The sequence below is a fragment of the Camellia sinensis genome, chromosome 12 (genome assembly GCF_055761805.1).
Source record: "Camellia sinensis isolate YWXY chromosome 12, ASM5576180v1, whole genome shotgun sequence".
Taxonomy (NCBI): Eukaryota; Viridiplantae; Streptophyta; class Magnoliopsida; order Ericales; family Theaceae; genus Camellia; species Camellia sinensis.
The window spans coordinates 109,255,830-109,274,782 of NC_138972.1; the positions used below are offsets into that span (position 1 = coordinate 109,255,830).

The 18,953-nt window shown below is 33.1% G+C and overlaps 1 protein-coding gene and 1 pseudogene across 2 annotated transcripts; both read left to right on the forward strand.

Annotated features, from left to right (window-relative positions):
* The first annotated feature begins 10,604 nt into the window (after positions 1-10,604).
* LOC114275325 (uncharacterized) lies at positions 10,605-12,515 on the forward strand. The gene is made up of 2 exons (XM_028217344.2): positions 10,605-11,092; positions 12,458-12,515. Exons 1-2 carry the CDS (start codon positions 10,605-10,607, stop codon positions 12,513-12,515), a joined length of 546 nt encoding a protein of 181 aa, XP_028073145.2.
* Positions 12,516-15,768: 3,253 nt separating this feature from the next.
* LOC114275331 (late embryogenesis abundant protein D-34-like) lies at positions 15,769-18,953 on the forward strand (annotated as a pseudogene). Its single transcript, XR_014345874.1, has 3 exons — positions 15,769-16,089; positions 17,626-17,872; positions 18,724-18,953. The product of XR_014345874.1 is annotated as a late embryogenesis abundant protein D-34-like (transcript).

Genomic DNA, 18,953 nt, shown 5'->3' on the forward strand with positions numbered 1-18,953 from the left:
TTTTGTCGGCTATAGGAACATCGGAGGATGCCTGCTCCGGGGTAGTTTCCTTGACAACTCCATCGCCCTCGTCATCTTGAGTCAAGTCCAGGACTTGCTCAGTTGAAGGAAGGGACTTGGACGCAGTAGCCTCCTTCGTTTTTCTCACCAAGGCATCGTCCTCTTCCTTGTCATCATCCTCAGACTCAGATTCACCGACGTCTTGACTTGGAGGTTGAGCTGGAGGGAATGGAAGAGGGATGGCATCGGCTTTCCTCAACGGTGAGTCCTCAGGAACGTTGAGTTTCTTCAGAAGGGACATCCAACCAAGGGTGAAACCCTTGTTGCATGCTTGCTTCATTTGAAGTTCATAGGCCTTAGTAACATCGGTCATATCTTGAGTGTACGCCTTTTCGTCAGCTTCTTTGATTTTGGCGTCCTTGGTGGCCAGGGCCTCTTGAAGCTCCTTTTCGGCCTGGGCCATTTTTTCCTCAGCTTCTCTCTTCTGAGACTCAGCCACTTTCCTGATGGCTTCAGCAGCCTCAGCCTTCTCTTCGGCATTGGTCTGAGCTTTTATTGCGGCCTCGGCTTGGTCCTCCAGTTTTTTCGTCTTTGATTGAAGACCTTTGTTGGTCTTTTGGAGGGAAGAGAACTCCCTCTTCATCTAGACAAGCCTCTCTCGATTCTTAAAAGACTGTATTGAGAAAGAGTGGGCATGCTGGATGGCCTGAAAGAAAACAGAGGTATTAGAAAATATTCAAAGTACGAAATAAAGAGAAAAAAAGAAGAGAATTGCTAAACAGAAGACATCTACCTGAACGGAGTGCTGAAGCATTAGAGCGTAGTTCTCGTACTCACTGTACTGGGCGTTTTGCTCCAGATCGCCTGGAAGAAGCAGAGTGGTACTGAGTGCGACACCGACGTTGATATCATTAGCACTATCACTTGCCATGACAGGCTTGTCTTCCAAAGTAATTGTGGGGGCCCAGGGGGCATCAGGTTTTTTTGATCCCGAGGTTGTTGCAGAAGAAGACCTTGGCTTTTTTGGTTTTTGGGATTCTTGTGGTTAAGACTCAGAGCGCCTCTTCCCAGCGGAAGGCTGAGATTTATCACTCTCAGCCAACTTTAAAATAGGTAGAGTGTCTTCAGACTCAACCTGAGCTACCTTAGCCTTTGGTTGAGCCTTTTTTATTCTTTTTGGCTTCGATGGCGGAAGGGTTTGTGTTGGCTGCTCATCAACAGATGATGGAATACTGGCCCGAAGATCTTTTGCAACAGGCTTAGAGCGACCCATCTCGGCAGTAAGGACAAGTCGTTACCGATGTTTTCGTTCTGATATTGGGACCAGGTATGAAGCCGAAGTTGATGGCTGATCAGCTGGATCAGATGTTGATCCTTAATCTGTTCGTGATGTGGATGCAGTCAACGGAGTTGTAGTAGAGGGTGGAGAAAGGCTTTTTTTCTTCTTTTTGGGAACGTCGGGCAAAGTTGACTTGTATGATGGAATAAAATTGAGAAGCACAGGCGCTTTCGTTTTATGGACTGGCAAGTCCAGAAGTTTCTTCAAATCCTTGCTGGGGACAAAGGATTAGCGAAAATTTTTCGGTGGCTGACGAACAACTGCAAGAAGAACAGACGTCAGAAACAAACAAAGTATTTAAGACTTCGAAAGAAAACAGGCAAAGATGAATACTGGGATCTTACCCTTGCCCTCTAAAACTGATCGGGGAAGAGGGTAGAGATGGATGTCCTCGTCTGGGGCAAACTCCCAATTTCCCAAGGTAATGAGATAGTCATCTCCAGCCCCCTTGTTAGAGTCTGGGAGGTCAGCTACGATTTTGAATTTTGTAGACCTCGGCTTAAGGTAATAAATGTAGCCTTTTTCTTTCAAATTAAGGGCACACATGGTATAGCAGTACTGGATATCGGCTAGGGTGATCCTAACGTTTTCCTGTTTAGCTAAGGCAATAATACCATGGATCACTCGATAAAAGTTAATGGCCAGTTGCATGGGTTCAACTTATAGTAATGAAGAATCTCACGAAAAAGGATGTTGAGTGTGAGACGGAGTCCGCACTCAGTGAAAGCTACAATGGGAAAAGGCATCGAATCATTTGTAGGTATGATGGAGTCGTTATCTCCAGCCAGCCTCAGATGGACATCGGCAGGAATAGAAAATTCTTGCCTAAAATACTCAAGTTTGGTCCGGGTATCTACCCTATGTCTCCACATACCCATGATATCGGCCTGAATTAGAGGGGTTGGATTTCAGAGAAAAAATGTCACGAGAGGGTTAATAAGACCTCAGCAAAAATCTAGGTAAAGTACTAGTTTCAGCTTTTTCCTAAATTATGGGTTCTATACAACAAATCCCAAACCTAGATCTATGAAAGCAAGGGGTCGAAGGCACGGATCTAGAAGACAAAAAGGCAAAGACGTGCTTTAGAATCAAGAACAGGGATGTGTTATCAAAAGCATAAAGAATACGAGAAATAAATGGTCAAGAATGATAACAAGAGTGCAAGAAAATGGTGAACAGTATGTATTCAAGATATGGGCAAAATCAGAACCATTTGAATATATATGTTCAGATATGTGATTCGCAAGATTTGAAACAATAATGGCAATAAGAAATGAAGAATATCAACAGAATTAAAAACAAAAGGAACAGTGACTTACCAGAAAAAACTGAAGCCGGTATGAAGATTGCCGAAGTCAAACGACAGTTACGGATGCAACAAGAATGAAGAAAGCTTCACAGGAAGGGAGAACGGAAGGCAGTTGCAGAGCTTAAAGACTGGAACAATGGCGTATCCAGGAGCTAGAAAGAGAAAAAGCGAAGAAAAATCAAATGCAAAAGTGAAAAATGAAGAAAGGGGGAAATGTTTTTGTCAAAAATTTGAAACGGCGGCAAAAACGTAATCAATACGCCTAAAAGAACGTATACGTCAGACAGCGCACATGAGAGAGAGACGGCTTGCAAGCGCATCATGAGCACGGTCCAGTAAGGTGGAGACGCCTGAATGAAACGGTTGAGTAAATGATACGTGACAACTCACACACATGAAAAAATTCACTGGAATTCTTGTTTGCTGAAGAAAACATGTCGGCTCGAAAATGATCTCGGCTGAGAAATTCTTAAGCCGATGTACAGAAGGAAGTACCGATGTAGGTTCCATCATCTCAGAATGCCGAGGTAATAGAACCTAGGGGGCAGTTGTGGGGATATATTTCTGAGTACCAACACGTAGCAAGGTGACGCCGATGTGTCAGTCGATGTGCCACGTGTCAGGGTCATAACGCCGAGGTTATCTCGGCGTTGTCGAAGTTATCTCCGAAGATATCGGTATCCGAGATAAACGGATAAGGGACAAGAGTCCTAGAATAAAGAGGAGATTTAGCCAAGATAAGGATAAAGTTCTTGGAGAGTTTATCTTTATCTCTTGAAGAGTCCAATGTAAGTACTAAATTGGAGTCTACAGAAGTCAGACTTCTAATGGGACTAGGATTAAGTAAACTATAAAAGAAAGGCACCCCCGTGGGTCTAAGGTACTCAATTTATGCTTTGAGCAGTGAGTTTAGCACTTGATTATCTTTGAGAGATATACTGACTTGATCGTCGGAGTGCCCCCGGGTGGAAGAGCCACCGCCGGAGCCTTTTTCTTTCTGTTACAGGTTAATTGAAGCCATCTATTCTGCCAGTGCTCTCTAGCTGATTACTAAACGGGCAGTGTGGTCAGAAAATTACTCACACAATTTTTATCTGATCATGTTGTTGAAAAGGAGCTTGAATATTGGAATATAGAAAATCCAACCTAGAAATCTTGTATCATTATATCTTTGTCCCATACCACTTCTTTGTTATATATAGATGATCTTATCCTAGATTAAAGCATATGATGTTATTTAAAACATAAGTAAAGAAAACAAATGAGGTAAAATAGCAAAAAAAATTTCCATACAATCTTGAACAATGCATAGAGAGAACATATAGATGCATTTGGCAATTGGGGTTGGCTTCCCTCCATAATCGGATTAGAAGGTACTGTGAGCCCGTGGCGGCCAACCACGAGCTCCATTTCAATAATCTAAATCATCCAATATGTAGAACTTGTCAAGTATTATATGTTTATAAAAATTCATGTTGATCGGATACCAATAGTTACATGATCAAATCAGTTTTGTATAAAAAAAATGAATGGTAAAAAAATAAATGGTCAACAGAAATCTGATTCGATGAGACAATTATCAATATCCGACCAATATGATTTTTTATGGACATATAGTACTCGATGAGTTTTACATATTGAACGGCTTGGATTATCAAAACGGAATCCGTGATAGGCCTCCACAGACTTAATAGTGCCCTCTAATCTGATCACAAAGTGGAGAGAAGCCCAATGACAATTAATATAAAATCATTTTTTGGGTTGGTTTGGGAAGTGGGTTGGCTTTTTGGCTTTTTTGGCTATTTTAGTCTGGGCTAAAAAGTTTAGTTTGGGAAGGACTTTTTGGCTTTTTGGCTTTTTGGATTTTTTTTGTGAGAGAAGAGTGTAATGATTATGGGTTGGATGTGATGTTTTGTTTGTTGTGGTTAAAATAGTCTATTTTATCTTTTATGGCTAAAATAGCCAAAAAGTCCGCAATCTATCTTCCCAAACGGAGCCTTTGTCTTTTTAAATGTCTATATAGAATCTTAGATATCTACAGTTTTTTGAGCTTTATCAAGAAAATTCATTTATCACTCCAATGGTAGAGATAATTATTCATATCATTCTATATAAAATTATTCATATCTTAGATAATTGCTTTATTATTCCCCCCCGATGCCCACGCCTGACACCTCTCATTTTTATTATTTTTTAATTTATATTAATTTGTGAGATATATTTTAACTAACATCATGCATTTGATTAATTTGTGTGTTTTGCGTTGAGGTTTGAAATAAATAAATTTTTTTGTTTAAAACTGTTAAAAAATAAGATTATTTTATTCATTAATAATATATATATACTAACCATTTTGTATTTTCAACCCACCTCACCTGTTCAAACTGTTAAAATATTCAACTAACTCATAATTTTGGGGAAGGATAAATTGGCAATGGATTATAAATATTAAAAAAAAAATGAGACAATTAAATAATAATAATAATAATAACAGTAATCTTAGGATTTGAGCCTTATAACAAAACAAATAATGAGTTTTAATTTTGTAATTTTAAATTTTAATCTTTTGATTTGTTTTCAATATAAATAATTTGTCTATTTTCGTTAGAGTTGCAAACGAACCGAGCCTAGTTAAGCTTTGTTGAGATTGAGCTCAGCTCGGCTTGGCTCAATTCGATAAATTTTTTTTAATATTATTTATATTATTTAAATAAAAAATAATAATATTATTATTTAATATATAAATAATATATATTTATTATATAATTTAAATAAAGATAAATAAACCGAACATGATGCACAGAACTTATTCGAATTCGAGTTCGGCTTATTTACTAAACAAGCCTAATAGTCAAGCTCGAGCTTAGCTCGTTTACTAAACGAGCCGAGCCGAGCTTGTTTATGAACAATTCAGTTCATTTTTCATCCTAATTTTCGTTAAGTAAAATTAATAAAAAAAATATTTTAGTCATTAAACTCAATGTAACTATATATAAAATATCTAAAATATCATTTTTTTTACTGAGTTTAATGTCTAAAATACTTATTTTTCCATCGATTTGTACTTTATGAAAATAAATAAATGATTTAAATCGAAAATAAATTAAAATTATAGAGTTTAAATTGATAAAATAAAAAAATTAGAGTTTATTTTATTAAAATAATCAAATTCTCAAGTTTTTTATTTTTATTTTATAATTTCCTAAAAATATTTAATTCGCCAAAAATGGTTTTACCAGTATTAAGCGCGTAATGATATTGGTTGGTGAACACATGCATATCATTTTAATCTTTACACACAACGCGTGAATCGTGCAGAACAAAGGGCCACAATTTACACCATCGGGTGTATTCAACCATATTAGATGCTCATATTTTATTTTATGTCTATAAATGTATTTATAATGATATGATAAAGGGGGAAGGTCTCATATCGTTGAATGTGTAATCAATTAAAAATTGACAAAATTATATTATTATAGGTTGAATTGTGAGAGATTTTTTAGAGTCTCAAACATTTTCCGTTTAGATTTGGTGGGCCTATTTTAGGATGAATTTTGGTGATATGAACAGTTTACTTTTTAAATTTTATTAAATAAAATATTTATGTAAAAAATTAAGGTGATTGGATATCAGTAGTTATATGTTTGAATATTGTCTATTGTTTAAAATAAAAATGTGATTAAAACATATATAGTTACCGAACCTATCTTTAAAAAAAAATACATAGTTATTGATATCCGATTATCTTGATTTTTTATATAAATATTTTACTCAATAAATTTTAAAAAATAAACGATTCGAAACATTAAGATTCGTCCTAAAATAAATTTATCAAATCTAAACACTCTCTCAAATTAAATGAACAACTTAAAAAAAATTCAAACCAATTTAAAGTCAATTCATTTTAATGGCTTTTGAACTTTGAAGGCAATTTTTGGCATATTTGCCTTGCACCACAAAAACATGGAAAGATCCAGGAAAATTCCTTCTTTTGTCCCAATTAATTTGAAAACAAAAAGCATTTGGAGGTGTTTGTCTTAACTTGCAACAATGCAATATCGTGGTGAGTGCATTTTAAATCTCAACTTTGAGGCAATTTAACGAATAATAAATGAAAATGATGAGTTTAAAAATAATAATGCTATATGTATCAATTAGTTAAATCGAAAAGAAACTACTCAACAGTCGTAAATTGTAATAGAATAATTGTTAAATCTTACCAGATGAATAGTACATATTCTAATGATTGTTTGGTTGAGAGATTTTGAAAGGAATTTGAAAAACAAATAAAAAATGTATGTGAAATTAAGTGAAATATAAGTATATTTTATTCATATTTCATTACCTTTTCTTTTTTTTTCTTTTCAAATTTCTTCTCAAATCTCTCAATCAAATACAGCGTAAAGATAGATTTGGTAGAACATACCAAGTAGGGTCCTAAATAGTCTTGTTGGATGATTTTTTTTAGTTGTTCGAATTATTAAAGAGATGAGAATTAAATGAAAAAAAAAAATCTATTTATTTGTCTATATCTATAATATCTATCTAACTTATTTAAAATATAAAATTATATAAAGAGAATGTTGGGATTTAAAACCAAGACATGGCCTTGTTTGTTTTGTGTTTCGAAAAAAATTTTGAAATTTTTTTTCTACAAATAAGTTTTTAAAATTAATCAAATCAAACAAATTTTTTTAAAATTTTTTTCCAAAACTTGTTTGGTTTACAAATTTTCCAAACAAATTTCTCTCTTATACACATCAAATCAATCACTTTTTCCAAAACTCTCTCTCAAAATAATTTTTCAAAACATCTTTTGAAAAAAAACCAAACCAAACAAATTTTCATACTTTTTATCTTAAAACATGTTTTTCAAATACAAACCAAACAAGGTCACTTGAACGACACATGTATTTTTTTTAAATTAAAATAAAAATAGGGCTTGTTTAGTTTGTATTTGAAAAACATGTTTTGAGATAAAAAGTACAAAAATTTGTTTGGTTCGGTTTTTTTCAAAAGATATTTTGAAAAATTATTTTGAGAGAGAGTTTTGAAAAAAGTGATTAATTTGATGTGTATGAGAGAGAGATTTGTTTGGAAAACTTGTAAACCAAACAAGTTTTGAAAAAAAAAATTGAAAAAATTTATTTAGTTTGAATACTTTTGAAAACTTATTTATAAAAAATTTTTTCTAAAATTTTTTTGAGAAACACAAACCAAACAATCATTTGAGAAGATAGTAACAATACATTATAAAGAGAAGGCCCAGCTTGGTGCTTGTGTCAAGGTTTTTGTCTTTCCAAAGTACCCTTGTAGCAATTAATATTTAATTAATTTATTTGTAAATCCCTCAACTTTTGGTTTCAAATTTTGAATTCAATCATAATATAATTTACCATTTTGTTATTTTAAATTAAAATAATTATGTAGTATTCTGAGAAATTAGTAAAAAGTTGATTTTCGATTTTTTTTAGCTAAAAAAGTTAGCTTTTTGGATAGTGACATGGATAAAAAGTTAGTTTTTTTTTACTAAAAAAGCCAACTTTTTTGACTGGGTAAGAAAACACTAATGACATTTCATAATATCAAAACCATTATTTATAAAATATTGAATTTAATGGTAATATATATATTATTTTATTTTATATGACAAAAATAGATGAATAAATTGAATTAAAAACAAATCAAAAGATTGAGTTTAAATTTAGAAAATTTTCCCATCATTTTTTATTAACTATAACCAAATAACACAAAAAATTTCTTTTTATATTTTTGTTTATTACAATTTGCTTTTTTCTTTAGCTTGACTAAAAATATTATGTTGGGAATGACAATTGACTTTTTTTTTTTTTTTTTTATAGTTGATTTGATGATTGTGAGAAACAATATAAAATAATTATAATTTAAATGTGATGTTTTATCTTATTAATTATTTTAATATATTTTTATCTTTATTAATATTTTAACCAAAAAAACCTCCCAACCCAAGTCCCCAAATATTAGGGGTGCAACTCGGGCGGGCTCAACCCGAGCAACCCGAGCCCAGCCCGAGTTTTTTTAGGGTTTGGGCAACTATATCTTGTAATCTGGACGGGCTTGGGCAGATTTTTTATGCCCGAATTGCAATTCGGGCCGGGCTTGGGCAGAACCAATGGCCAACCCGAGCAACCCGAACCCGAATTCAATTTAACATATTATATAAATTATATAATATATAATATATATATAATTTAATAAATTATGTAATATATATAAATTAAGTAAAAGAGTTAGTCTTAATTTTTATTTTTTATTTTATTTTTGGTTAGTTTTCTATCATTAGATTAGCATCTTTTATGTCTACCCTTAGATCTACCTACATGTTTCTGAACTCGGACAATTCGGGCAATTCGGGCAATTCGGGCAACCCGAGTTCAAAATACAAAGCTTGGGCCGGGCTTGGGCAACAATGTTCGGGTTCATGGTCGGGCTTGGGCGGGCTTGGGAAGTGCCAAATACAATTCGGGTCGGGCTTGGGCAGACCCCCAACCCGACCGAACCTGCCCGAGTTGCACCCCTACCAAATATCCCCCCTTAACCACCGATTTCTTTTCTTTTTCCTTATTAGAGGATATTTGGGAAAAATGTTGGACTAAAACAATCTATTAAAAAAAAAAAATTTAAATAGATAAAATATCATATCTAATTCATAATAATTTCACTTTTAAAAATGTTAGAAACCCCAAAAGTTTTACTAAATGTCTCACCTGGTTGTGGAACTCATGTGTCATGGGTCTCATCTCATGTGAGACATTTGGTAGAAATTTTGATAGAACTTTTGGGGTCTCTAACATTATTCTAATTTTTTTTCCCTAAAATAACATGTTCTCAAGTGGGCAAAAAAAATCAAGGTAAATTACAAATACATTTCCTGAGATTTGATTAAAATACAAATTGTGCTTGTGATTTTGAAAATTACATTCCACCTCCTGAGGTTTCTAATTTCATAACAAATTACTCCTTATATTAATAAATCATCAAGTTAATTAACAGTTTTTAATGATGTTAAAAATATGTTTCAATTAATAATTTAGATAATTTTATTATTGTATAGGAGAGCAATTATGATTTTCATTTTTTTAGTTAATTTAGTTAAATAAAAAATTCTAATAAGGGATATTTGTAATTTTTTAAACCACAGGGAGTAATCTGTATTTTAAACATACCTCAGGGAGTGTATTTGTAATTTAGTCAAAAAAATTAAATTGCCAACTAAAAATAATTAGAGTAAATTACAAACACACCCCCTGAGGTTTGCTCAAAATACAAATTACTTTCTGTGGTTCTAAAACTTGCATCATGCCCCCTGAAAATTTTAATTTCATAATAAATAACTCATTTTATCAATAAAATATCAAATTAATTAATAACTTTTAATGAAGTTAAAATTTTATTTCAACTAATAATTCAAGTAACTTTATTATTATACAGGACAGTAGTTAAGAATTTTATTTTTTCAATTAATTCTAATAAATAAAAAATTTTGACAAGAAACTATTTATAATTTTTTAAACCACAAAAAACAATTTATATTTTAAATAAATCTCATTTGTAATTTACGTAAATAATTAACGTTCTAAATAAGGCCTCCATTCCCAAACGAACCGTGAGTAATTTGTATAAAACCGCCCCAACCTCTCCATTTCCATCTCCAAGATAGAAACAAACTTCACTCACACCTTCGTCCCTCTGCATCTCCTCCCATTCTCACTCTACGGTACCTTTGATTCTCTCTCTCAAACCTCTCCCCTCAAAAGCTAAGAATATTTACAAACACACACACACACAACTGTGTCTTTCTTGCAATTAGGGCTAGGGTTTTTCTGATACAGTTCTTGATCAATCAAATTTCAATCTTCTTTGCATATTAGAGTTATTACGAATTTGTAATTTCCAGTTTCGTTTTCTGAGACCATGAAGGTTCATCCAGTGCCGAGGAAGCGTAACATCACGCTTCGATACGCCGGCCTCCAGAAGAAGCTCAGGCGACTCCCCCACATCTTCGCCAAAGTCCTCGAACTTCCTTTCCACTCAGACGCCGACGTTTTCGTCCAAGAGACCTCCGATTTCTTCCAATTCGTCGTCAACACCGACCAAATCGCCGATGAAATCAGGGCCCACACGATCGAGATCTACCCCGGGGTTACCAAGGTCGTGATTCGGGGGACCAACGCCAATGTTCTTGACTTTTCTGTCGACGAATTGGAGCTTGACATGTGGCGGTTTCGTCTTCCGGCTTCGACGCTGCCGGAGCAGGCTACCGCGGCCTATAGTGGCAGAGAGCTCGTCGTGACGGTCCCCAAAAATGCGAATTTTGATGATGATGAGGAGGAAGAAGAAGAAGGAGGAGCTTGGGGTGGAGGGAACGGCGGTATCGGAGCGGGACGGCTTGTTTTTGTACAGTAATTCGATAAAAAAAAAAAAATAAAAAAAAAAAAAACCTCTCTTGCTTTCAATTTCCTGTTTGTTTGGAAGTTAAATTGTCGTTTTCAAGTTTATGATCGAATGTGTTCTAAACGCTTTAATGGTTCAATCAAGAATTGCTTTTTTCTAGATATTGTAATTGACTCTCTCATTCTTTTTCGATGGCTGGCTTGAATCTTGTTGAATTTAGTTCTGAAATTTCTTGTGTTTGTTTGTGTTTTTATACATGTTTATGTGTATATGTAATGACATAGGCAGAGGAAGAAGAAAAACAAAGATCAGAGTGTTGAATTAGTTGCATATACACCATATGTTTTTTACCCTACTGGAATTGCCTGCCTTCTCACTTTGTAGTATATTTTTCTTGGATATGATTTTATTGTGGAAGGCGCGCAGACGATACGGATAACAACAATGGCTGTTATGAGAGCAGAACATATTAAAATATTTGTGTTTTTGATTGAATATAAACTAGATCACTTGCTCTATAGGTTTCTGGATATGTGCCGCCTCTGTTTAACGGTTGATTATTGATATACTATTATTATTTATTTTCTCTTTGTTTTTCACATGTGACGATGCCCCAAATTTATGTGATGGCTTTTTACCGTAACATATCATTTTCTTTATTTTTTTTTTCGACTTCTTAGCGGTTCCACAAGCTTTCATCTGCAACTGCTGTGCAGTAACCAGTATTTTGCTTTAAAATTGTGCTCAATATAGGTTATTGAACCTATTGATATCTTTCAGGACTTATTTTTTTTTGCTGTCCTGTATGATGTTTCATTTTAGAGTAGATTTTTTAGAGATTTGCTTAAGTTTTTGTGAAACTTGACGAAGATAAGGGAAGGATTGTGCAACGAAAGAGAGAACAGGATTTGAGAAACAAACTGCAATGCACAAAACACCACTGTGTTCTCCGTCACTATTAGATGGGTATTGACCACTAATACATTTATGTATTGAAGATGAGGGTTTCTCCTCTGTTTGGGTACCCACTTATTGGAGAGGCGTATTTCTTTCTGTTTGCACAAAGTGGGTGATTATTCAGTATTTCCGGAATATGAACACGTTGTGTTCTATAAGGTTTTGATTGGTAGAGAGGGGGTAGGGGTTCACGATTTATGTTGGGGATGGAAGAACAACATGAGATTAAGTAATTAGTGATTGATTTGGAGTATTGTCACGTAGTGTTCCAGAATTATTGAATAATTTTCCTTCCACAAAATGACTGAGCAGCCTGTGGATCGATGATTGGATGTGTATGTGAAAGAGAACTAAAAGGCTTATCATTTGTAATCTGTACCCATTTACAATTTGTTAATGTCTTGCTTATTTACCAGGTGTCTAGGTGATATTGTCTCGCTTAATGTTCCAGGCCAGTTTGTCAATGACATTTGAAGTGAATTAACCTGGTTCCATAATTCATGGAGGTGATTGAAATTTCTCATTGATGGTTCAATGAAAATATTAGAGCTAGCTAGAATAGGATAACCTTTTCCATTCTACTTTACCTGTTCCTACATTATCTTTGGAAGCACCATCGATCTTAAACAAGCCGTTTCTTACTGCAATACTTAAAATTAACTGTTTCTTACTCCAATACTTAAAATTAACTACTTGATGTGTCGTGGTCTACCAAACTTCCTTTAAGCCTTCAATCAGTGGCATATCTCATCTCCTTGCAGCTTAATGGATTGTCTAGCTAGGAATTGTCTGAATGTAATCTTGCCCTTACTCGCGACAATTGCGTGACTCAAAGCCCATATTGCTTGTGTCACAGGGATGTTGAGGTTTTTTCTATTTATAGGCACCAAGATCGAAAGTTAAACTAATCTTTCTTCACTCTAACTTCATTTTATTTTTTATTTTTTATTTTTTAATTTTATATCTCATTCACATTAGCTTCATTGTAAATAGAATTTGCATGGATTAGGATATAAAGTATAGCTGAAATATTATCCTTTCTTTTATAATCATTTTTGTGGAATGGTTGGTTGGTTGCTTGTTAGTTTGTTGGGTCAATCTCAAGAAAACGTTGTACTATTAATATTGGAAATGTATATGTCAAATACTATTTGGTCTTGAATTTTTCCATTATTCATTTCTCAAATTGTTTGTCATTGTCTTTAATATTCATTTTCTTTGTTTAGGAAGGATTGTGATGGATCAAAACAAATATAGGTACAATCTGCTTTTGTTTTCTTTATTCTCAGTTGTTATCTTTTTCAAAACTGGATGATGCCATGAAAGAAGTGGGCACACTGGTGGTGACTTATCCTGGTTAACACGACGATCAAATTTGGGAAGAGGCCTTTTGCAGAGTAAGGAAAGTGCTAGGAAAGTGTCCCCCATTTTTTATTTTTTATTTTTATATTAAAGCCCCCTATTAAAGTTGGACTGCTCTCTTCAACCTTTCTTTCAAGTTGGGTAAACCACATATATTCTTCTCAAAACTTGTTAGATTTAGGTCTCGTTTGGCAACATGTTTTTTTAGTAATTTTTGACTTTTTAACTGAAATATAGTGTTAAAAAAATTAGTATGTTTGGAATGATTTTTTAATTTTTTACGAAAAGATGTATAAAAAGTAGAGAGAAAAGAGAATCTTTAACTTTTTGGTGTAGGTTGTTGACTTTTTAATTTTTTTAGTAATTTTTTGATTTTTTGACTAAAAAAGTCACTTGTTTTTCTATTTCACACGAAAAAAAGTGTTTGGAAAATGTTTCGTGCAACTTATTTTTTAGTTTAATTGTTGAAATCTGATTTTAATATCATTATCTTTTCTTAGTTATTCTTATTTTTCATGGATCTGGGATAAATTTTGTGGAAGTGTGATATACTATTTCAATCTCACTATATATATATGTTCTAAAAAGTAAATAAAGTATTGAACAATTATTTTTGTATTTGTCTTAATAATTATATTCCAATGTTATGCAAAATTATTACAAATCTCCGTTGATAACAGTATTCAATGACCTGAAGTGCTAAAAATATCTAATATATTTCGAAGTTGGTTAATAAAAGGGCCTCTAAAAAATGTTAGCCATTGTACTAGTTTATAAAAATAAAAAGCCCAAAAAAAAGGGTCCCAACAGTAGTTTAATGATAATTAAAACTAGTGGATGATTGATTTGATTTAATGAATCATTTGAAACTACTGATTGATTATTTTTTACTAAACAAAATCAAAATACTAAATATGTAACAAATTATTGTTGTTTTGGGAAGTTGGTAAAAAGTTAGCTTTTGACTTTTTATCAAGTTTTTTTACTTTTTTGGAAGTGATTTGGGAAGTTGGTAAAAAGTTGACTTTTTGCTTTTTAGTTTAATATTTATTTATGGTGTCAAATCAAATTAAAATGACCAAAATACCATTACCCAACATAAGAGAGTTATTTTTTTATTTATTTTTCATAGGCCCTAATTTGTAATTTTAAGGCTGCGTTTTTAGCACTTGCCAAATGGCTTTTTTGGCAGTCACGTTTTTGGACATTTTGTCCAAAAACGTGGCTTTTTACCATATTCCCAAAATGGCGCTTAGGGTTGTTTTGAAAAGTAAGTTGTTTTTCTTATTTTTGTTTGTTTATTATGAAAAAATATGTAAAAAATAAAGAAATAATATAACCTAAATAAGTTAAAAAGTAAATAAGCTGATTTATAAACCATCTCTCAAAAGAAGCCTTAAAACTAATAGATGATAATGGATATTATCGATAATTAATTTTTAAATAAATACGATTCAATCAAAGAGATAGAATGTGTAATATTATTGAGCAATGCTATATTTATTAAATTTTGACTTATTTAAATCGTTTGAATTTGTGTATACTGATCATTCAAAAAATAAGAGTGATGACAATCACAATTGTCAAGAGTTATATCAATCGTCAACTTATAAAATTTAAAGAAGTTCAAATTCACTGTATGTATCGTTTTTCAATATTATAACACTACTTATAAAAATAAATAAATCTTATTCGAAACAACGCAATGCCAAGTGATGAAGAATGGGAAGAACACATCATATATCACACACACGAGTGATTATTGAGTAGCCGAGATACACAGTATTGTATAATACTTTAATTAATTAAAAAATAAAATATTATAATTTTGTGTTAACATAATGAATAATAATATTAGCGATGGAATATAGAGACGTGTAGAATTTTTCCACCCGGACTCGTCACATATAGGTGCCCTCCGAATATGGAAAAAGAGAACAGAAATGACAGATCCCAGCAAAGCTACTAACCTTCCACCTGTAACACATCTAATCCAAGGGTCTCCTTCTCCATCCCACACCTGTAACTCCATAACACCTCACTGTCAGAGTTAGCACCACCGTCTGATATCCCCACCGGTGAAACACACACTTTCATCTCCATATAAATATAAATAATACTGTAGAAAATGATAAAAATTTTATTAAAATTTCAACCAAATATTTTATATGGGTATAAAACTCACATTATATAAATTTTATATGAATCTCACGTCTATATAAAATATTTGATAAAAAAGTTAATAATTTTTTTAAAAATTTCTAACCTTACTCCAATATAAAACAGTTCTTAAAACAAACCACTTTGCAATTTACCCTATTCTCTTTCATTAAACTTTTGTTTGTGTCAAAATCAAAACCCAAAAATGAGTCAAAAATAGGAACGAAGATCGAAGCAAGAAGAAGCAATCAAATACGGGGATTTGTTCGATATGTCTGGGGAGTTAGCTTCGAAACCCATAGCGCCGCAAGATGCGGCGACCATGCAGGCGGCGGAGAACATGGCGCTCGGAAACACACAAAAGGGCGGGGTGGCCGCAGTCATGCAGTCGGCTGCGGCGGTGAATGAGAGGGGCGGTGCTGTTGGTCACTACGATTACACGGACGTCGCTAGAGAACAGGGAGTCACCGTAACGGAGACTGTTATTGGGCCTAGACGCATCATCACTGAGACCGTTGTTGATCAGGTATTTGCTTAATTTTTTAATATAACAGGCAACTTACATATGAAAAAATAATATACAAGTCCATTATACAAACCGGACTTATTTTTTTAAGAGTTGGTTTAAGAAGTGAGTTGAGTTTTTGATTTTTTTTTTGATTATTTTAGTTTGGGATTAAAATTTTTTTGACTTTTTATGAGAGAAAGAATGTAAAGATTATAAGGCATCGTTTGGAAATAGGCTAATTTAGTAACTTTTTGGCTATTTGGCTGAAATATGAACTAAAAAAACTAGTATGTTTGGGATGACTTTTTAGCTTATTACGAAAAGATGTGCAAAAAAGTAGAGAGAAAAGAGGATCTTTGACTTTTTAGTATGGGTTGTTGACTTTTTGGCTAATTTAGGTCTCGTTTGGGAACCCTCACTTTTAGTCAAAAAGTCAAAAAATTACTAAATTAGCCAAAAAGCCAACAACCCATACAAAAAGTCAAAGATTCTCTTTTCTCTCTACTTTTTGCACATCTTTTCGTAAAAAGTCAAAAAGTCATCCCAAACATACTAGGTTTTTTTAGCTCATATTTTAGCCAAATAGCCAAAAAGTTACTAAATTAGTCTGTTCCCAAACGAGGCCTTAATAATTTTTTGACTTTTTGGCTAAAAAGTTCGGTTGCCAAACGAGACCTAAGTTAGATGTGATATTTCATCTTATTATATTAAAAATCCTATTTTGTGCTCTTTTGGAAAGCTGATAAAAAGTCAGCTTTCAACTTTTTATCAATTTTGGGTCACATTACCTCTCACATAACTTATCCACAAAAAGATAAAACAAACTAAAAAAGTCAAAAAGCCAACTTTTTACCAACTACTTAAAACAACCATTTATCTTTTATGACTAAAATAGCTCAAAACTCATCCCAATCCAAGTTACCAAACGAAGGCTAAATATGGTGATCTTAACTAATCATCCATTTGAGACATCACTTGACCTAAAAAATGAATTTAACTTTTTAAGCTTGAATAATAATGTTCAAAGAATATCCTTCGAATTAGAAATGGATATAATTTTTAAATTTAAATAGCAACTCTAAAATGAATATCCTGAAGTTTTTTTAATCTCATTTTTACAACACTACAACTAATAAATGAAATGAAATACTACATTATGTTTTTTCAGTTAATGTTGCATAAATTTTTATTTTTCCTCATATAAATAAATATTAAGTGCAAGATTAACATTGGTTAATAAAATATTGCGTAAGATTATATCAATATCTCGTGTTGATTTGGTCATATAATTTTTCTTTCTCATCTTTCATTAGTTTAACAACAGCGCTACAAACTTAGAAAAAATTCATAGATTTATTCAAACTTTAAATTACGTGGTGAGATTCATTCATAATTACAGGTTAATCTGGTTCCTTATTTAATCTCATTTATAATATTTTATCAACAAATTAGCATGTAGATTGGTCATTATCGCTCTTAAATATTTATTCTAAATACCCATATTTATATATGGATTAAGTAATTACAGGTTAAACTGTTTGATGACATACACAGGTAGTGGGACAATACACACAGCCAGGAACAGGGCAAGGGAGAAGCTCTGGAAGCATCCGCTCTCTCGGCAGGCAACAAGCCAGTCGATCAGAGCGATGCCGCCGCTATACAAGCGGCAGAGATGAAAGCCACTGGCTCCAACGAGATAGAATAAGGTGGCGTAGCCGCCACCGCACAATCTGCAGCTACTCGCAACGTCAGGACCATGCTTGACGAGGACAAGACCAAGCTTGCCGATGTTTTGGAGGTAACAATAATATTACGAACTCAGACTGTCCAAAAAATATTTAAAATTATCATCTTATAATTATACAAATTTAATCTCTACCACATAATTACTCACTCCGACAAATCTAAGTGGATAAATTTAGTTCAGACTTAATTGTGGAGGTAATTCTTTTGCATTGATAGTCTAATTTTTGGCTTTCTAATGTTAATACTTGTTCTAGACCGCATATCATAACTAATTAGTTTTGAGTTGGATATTCGAGGAAATGGATATTCAAGAGAGTATTAGATCTAATCTCTTCAGTCCGTGAGTGTTAGATTTGTCTCATATTATTTTTTTTTAAGTCATGCAAACTTGATTTGTTTTATCACAAAACTGAAAAATAAAAAAAGATGTGTAATAATTTTTACAATTTTATTGGCGGGTCCAATTTTGAAAAATATATATTTAATTTCTTTATTTTTAAATTTATTTGGCAGATTCATTTTTGGCCAAAAATATATTTAATTTATGTATGTTTTCAAAAAAAAAAAATTTAAAAAAAAATATGTTCGCATTTAGTACAATAAAAAAAATAACAAAAAACAAGTTGAATTTGCTGATTTTTTCCCCTTTGTTTTCTAAAGGTGAAACATTTTTGAATAAAAATCTTACCATTGTCGCAACTATTGTCACCACCATCAGCTTACCGCTTGCCCTTGCCACTGTCACCGTCACCGCCATTGGCACCCTATAACTACCAACACTAGCGTTACCTCAACCATTAGCATATTATTTTAGGATTACAATAAAACATTGGAATTATTCTTTTCTTGTACATGGACTTCATTGATCAGTGAATTAAGTAGTAGCTGTTGCTCTTTTAACAGGATGCAAGTGTGAAGCTGGCATCAGACAAGCCAGTGACGAGGGAAGATGCAGAAGGTATCATTGTTGCAGAGCTCCGCAACTGTACGAGCACAAAATAATTCTTCTCGTATGATCCTGTTGATCAAGCTTGCATTCTTCCAAACGTCGTCGCTTTGCCACCTGAAAACACAAACGTGAGCTAACCGGCAGGTGTGTGCCTGAAACCCCTCCGATGCCTAAGTCAGCACAA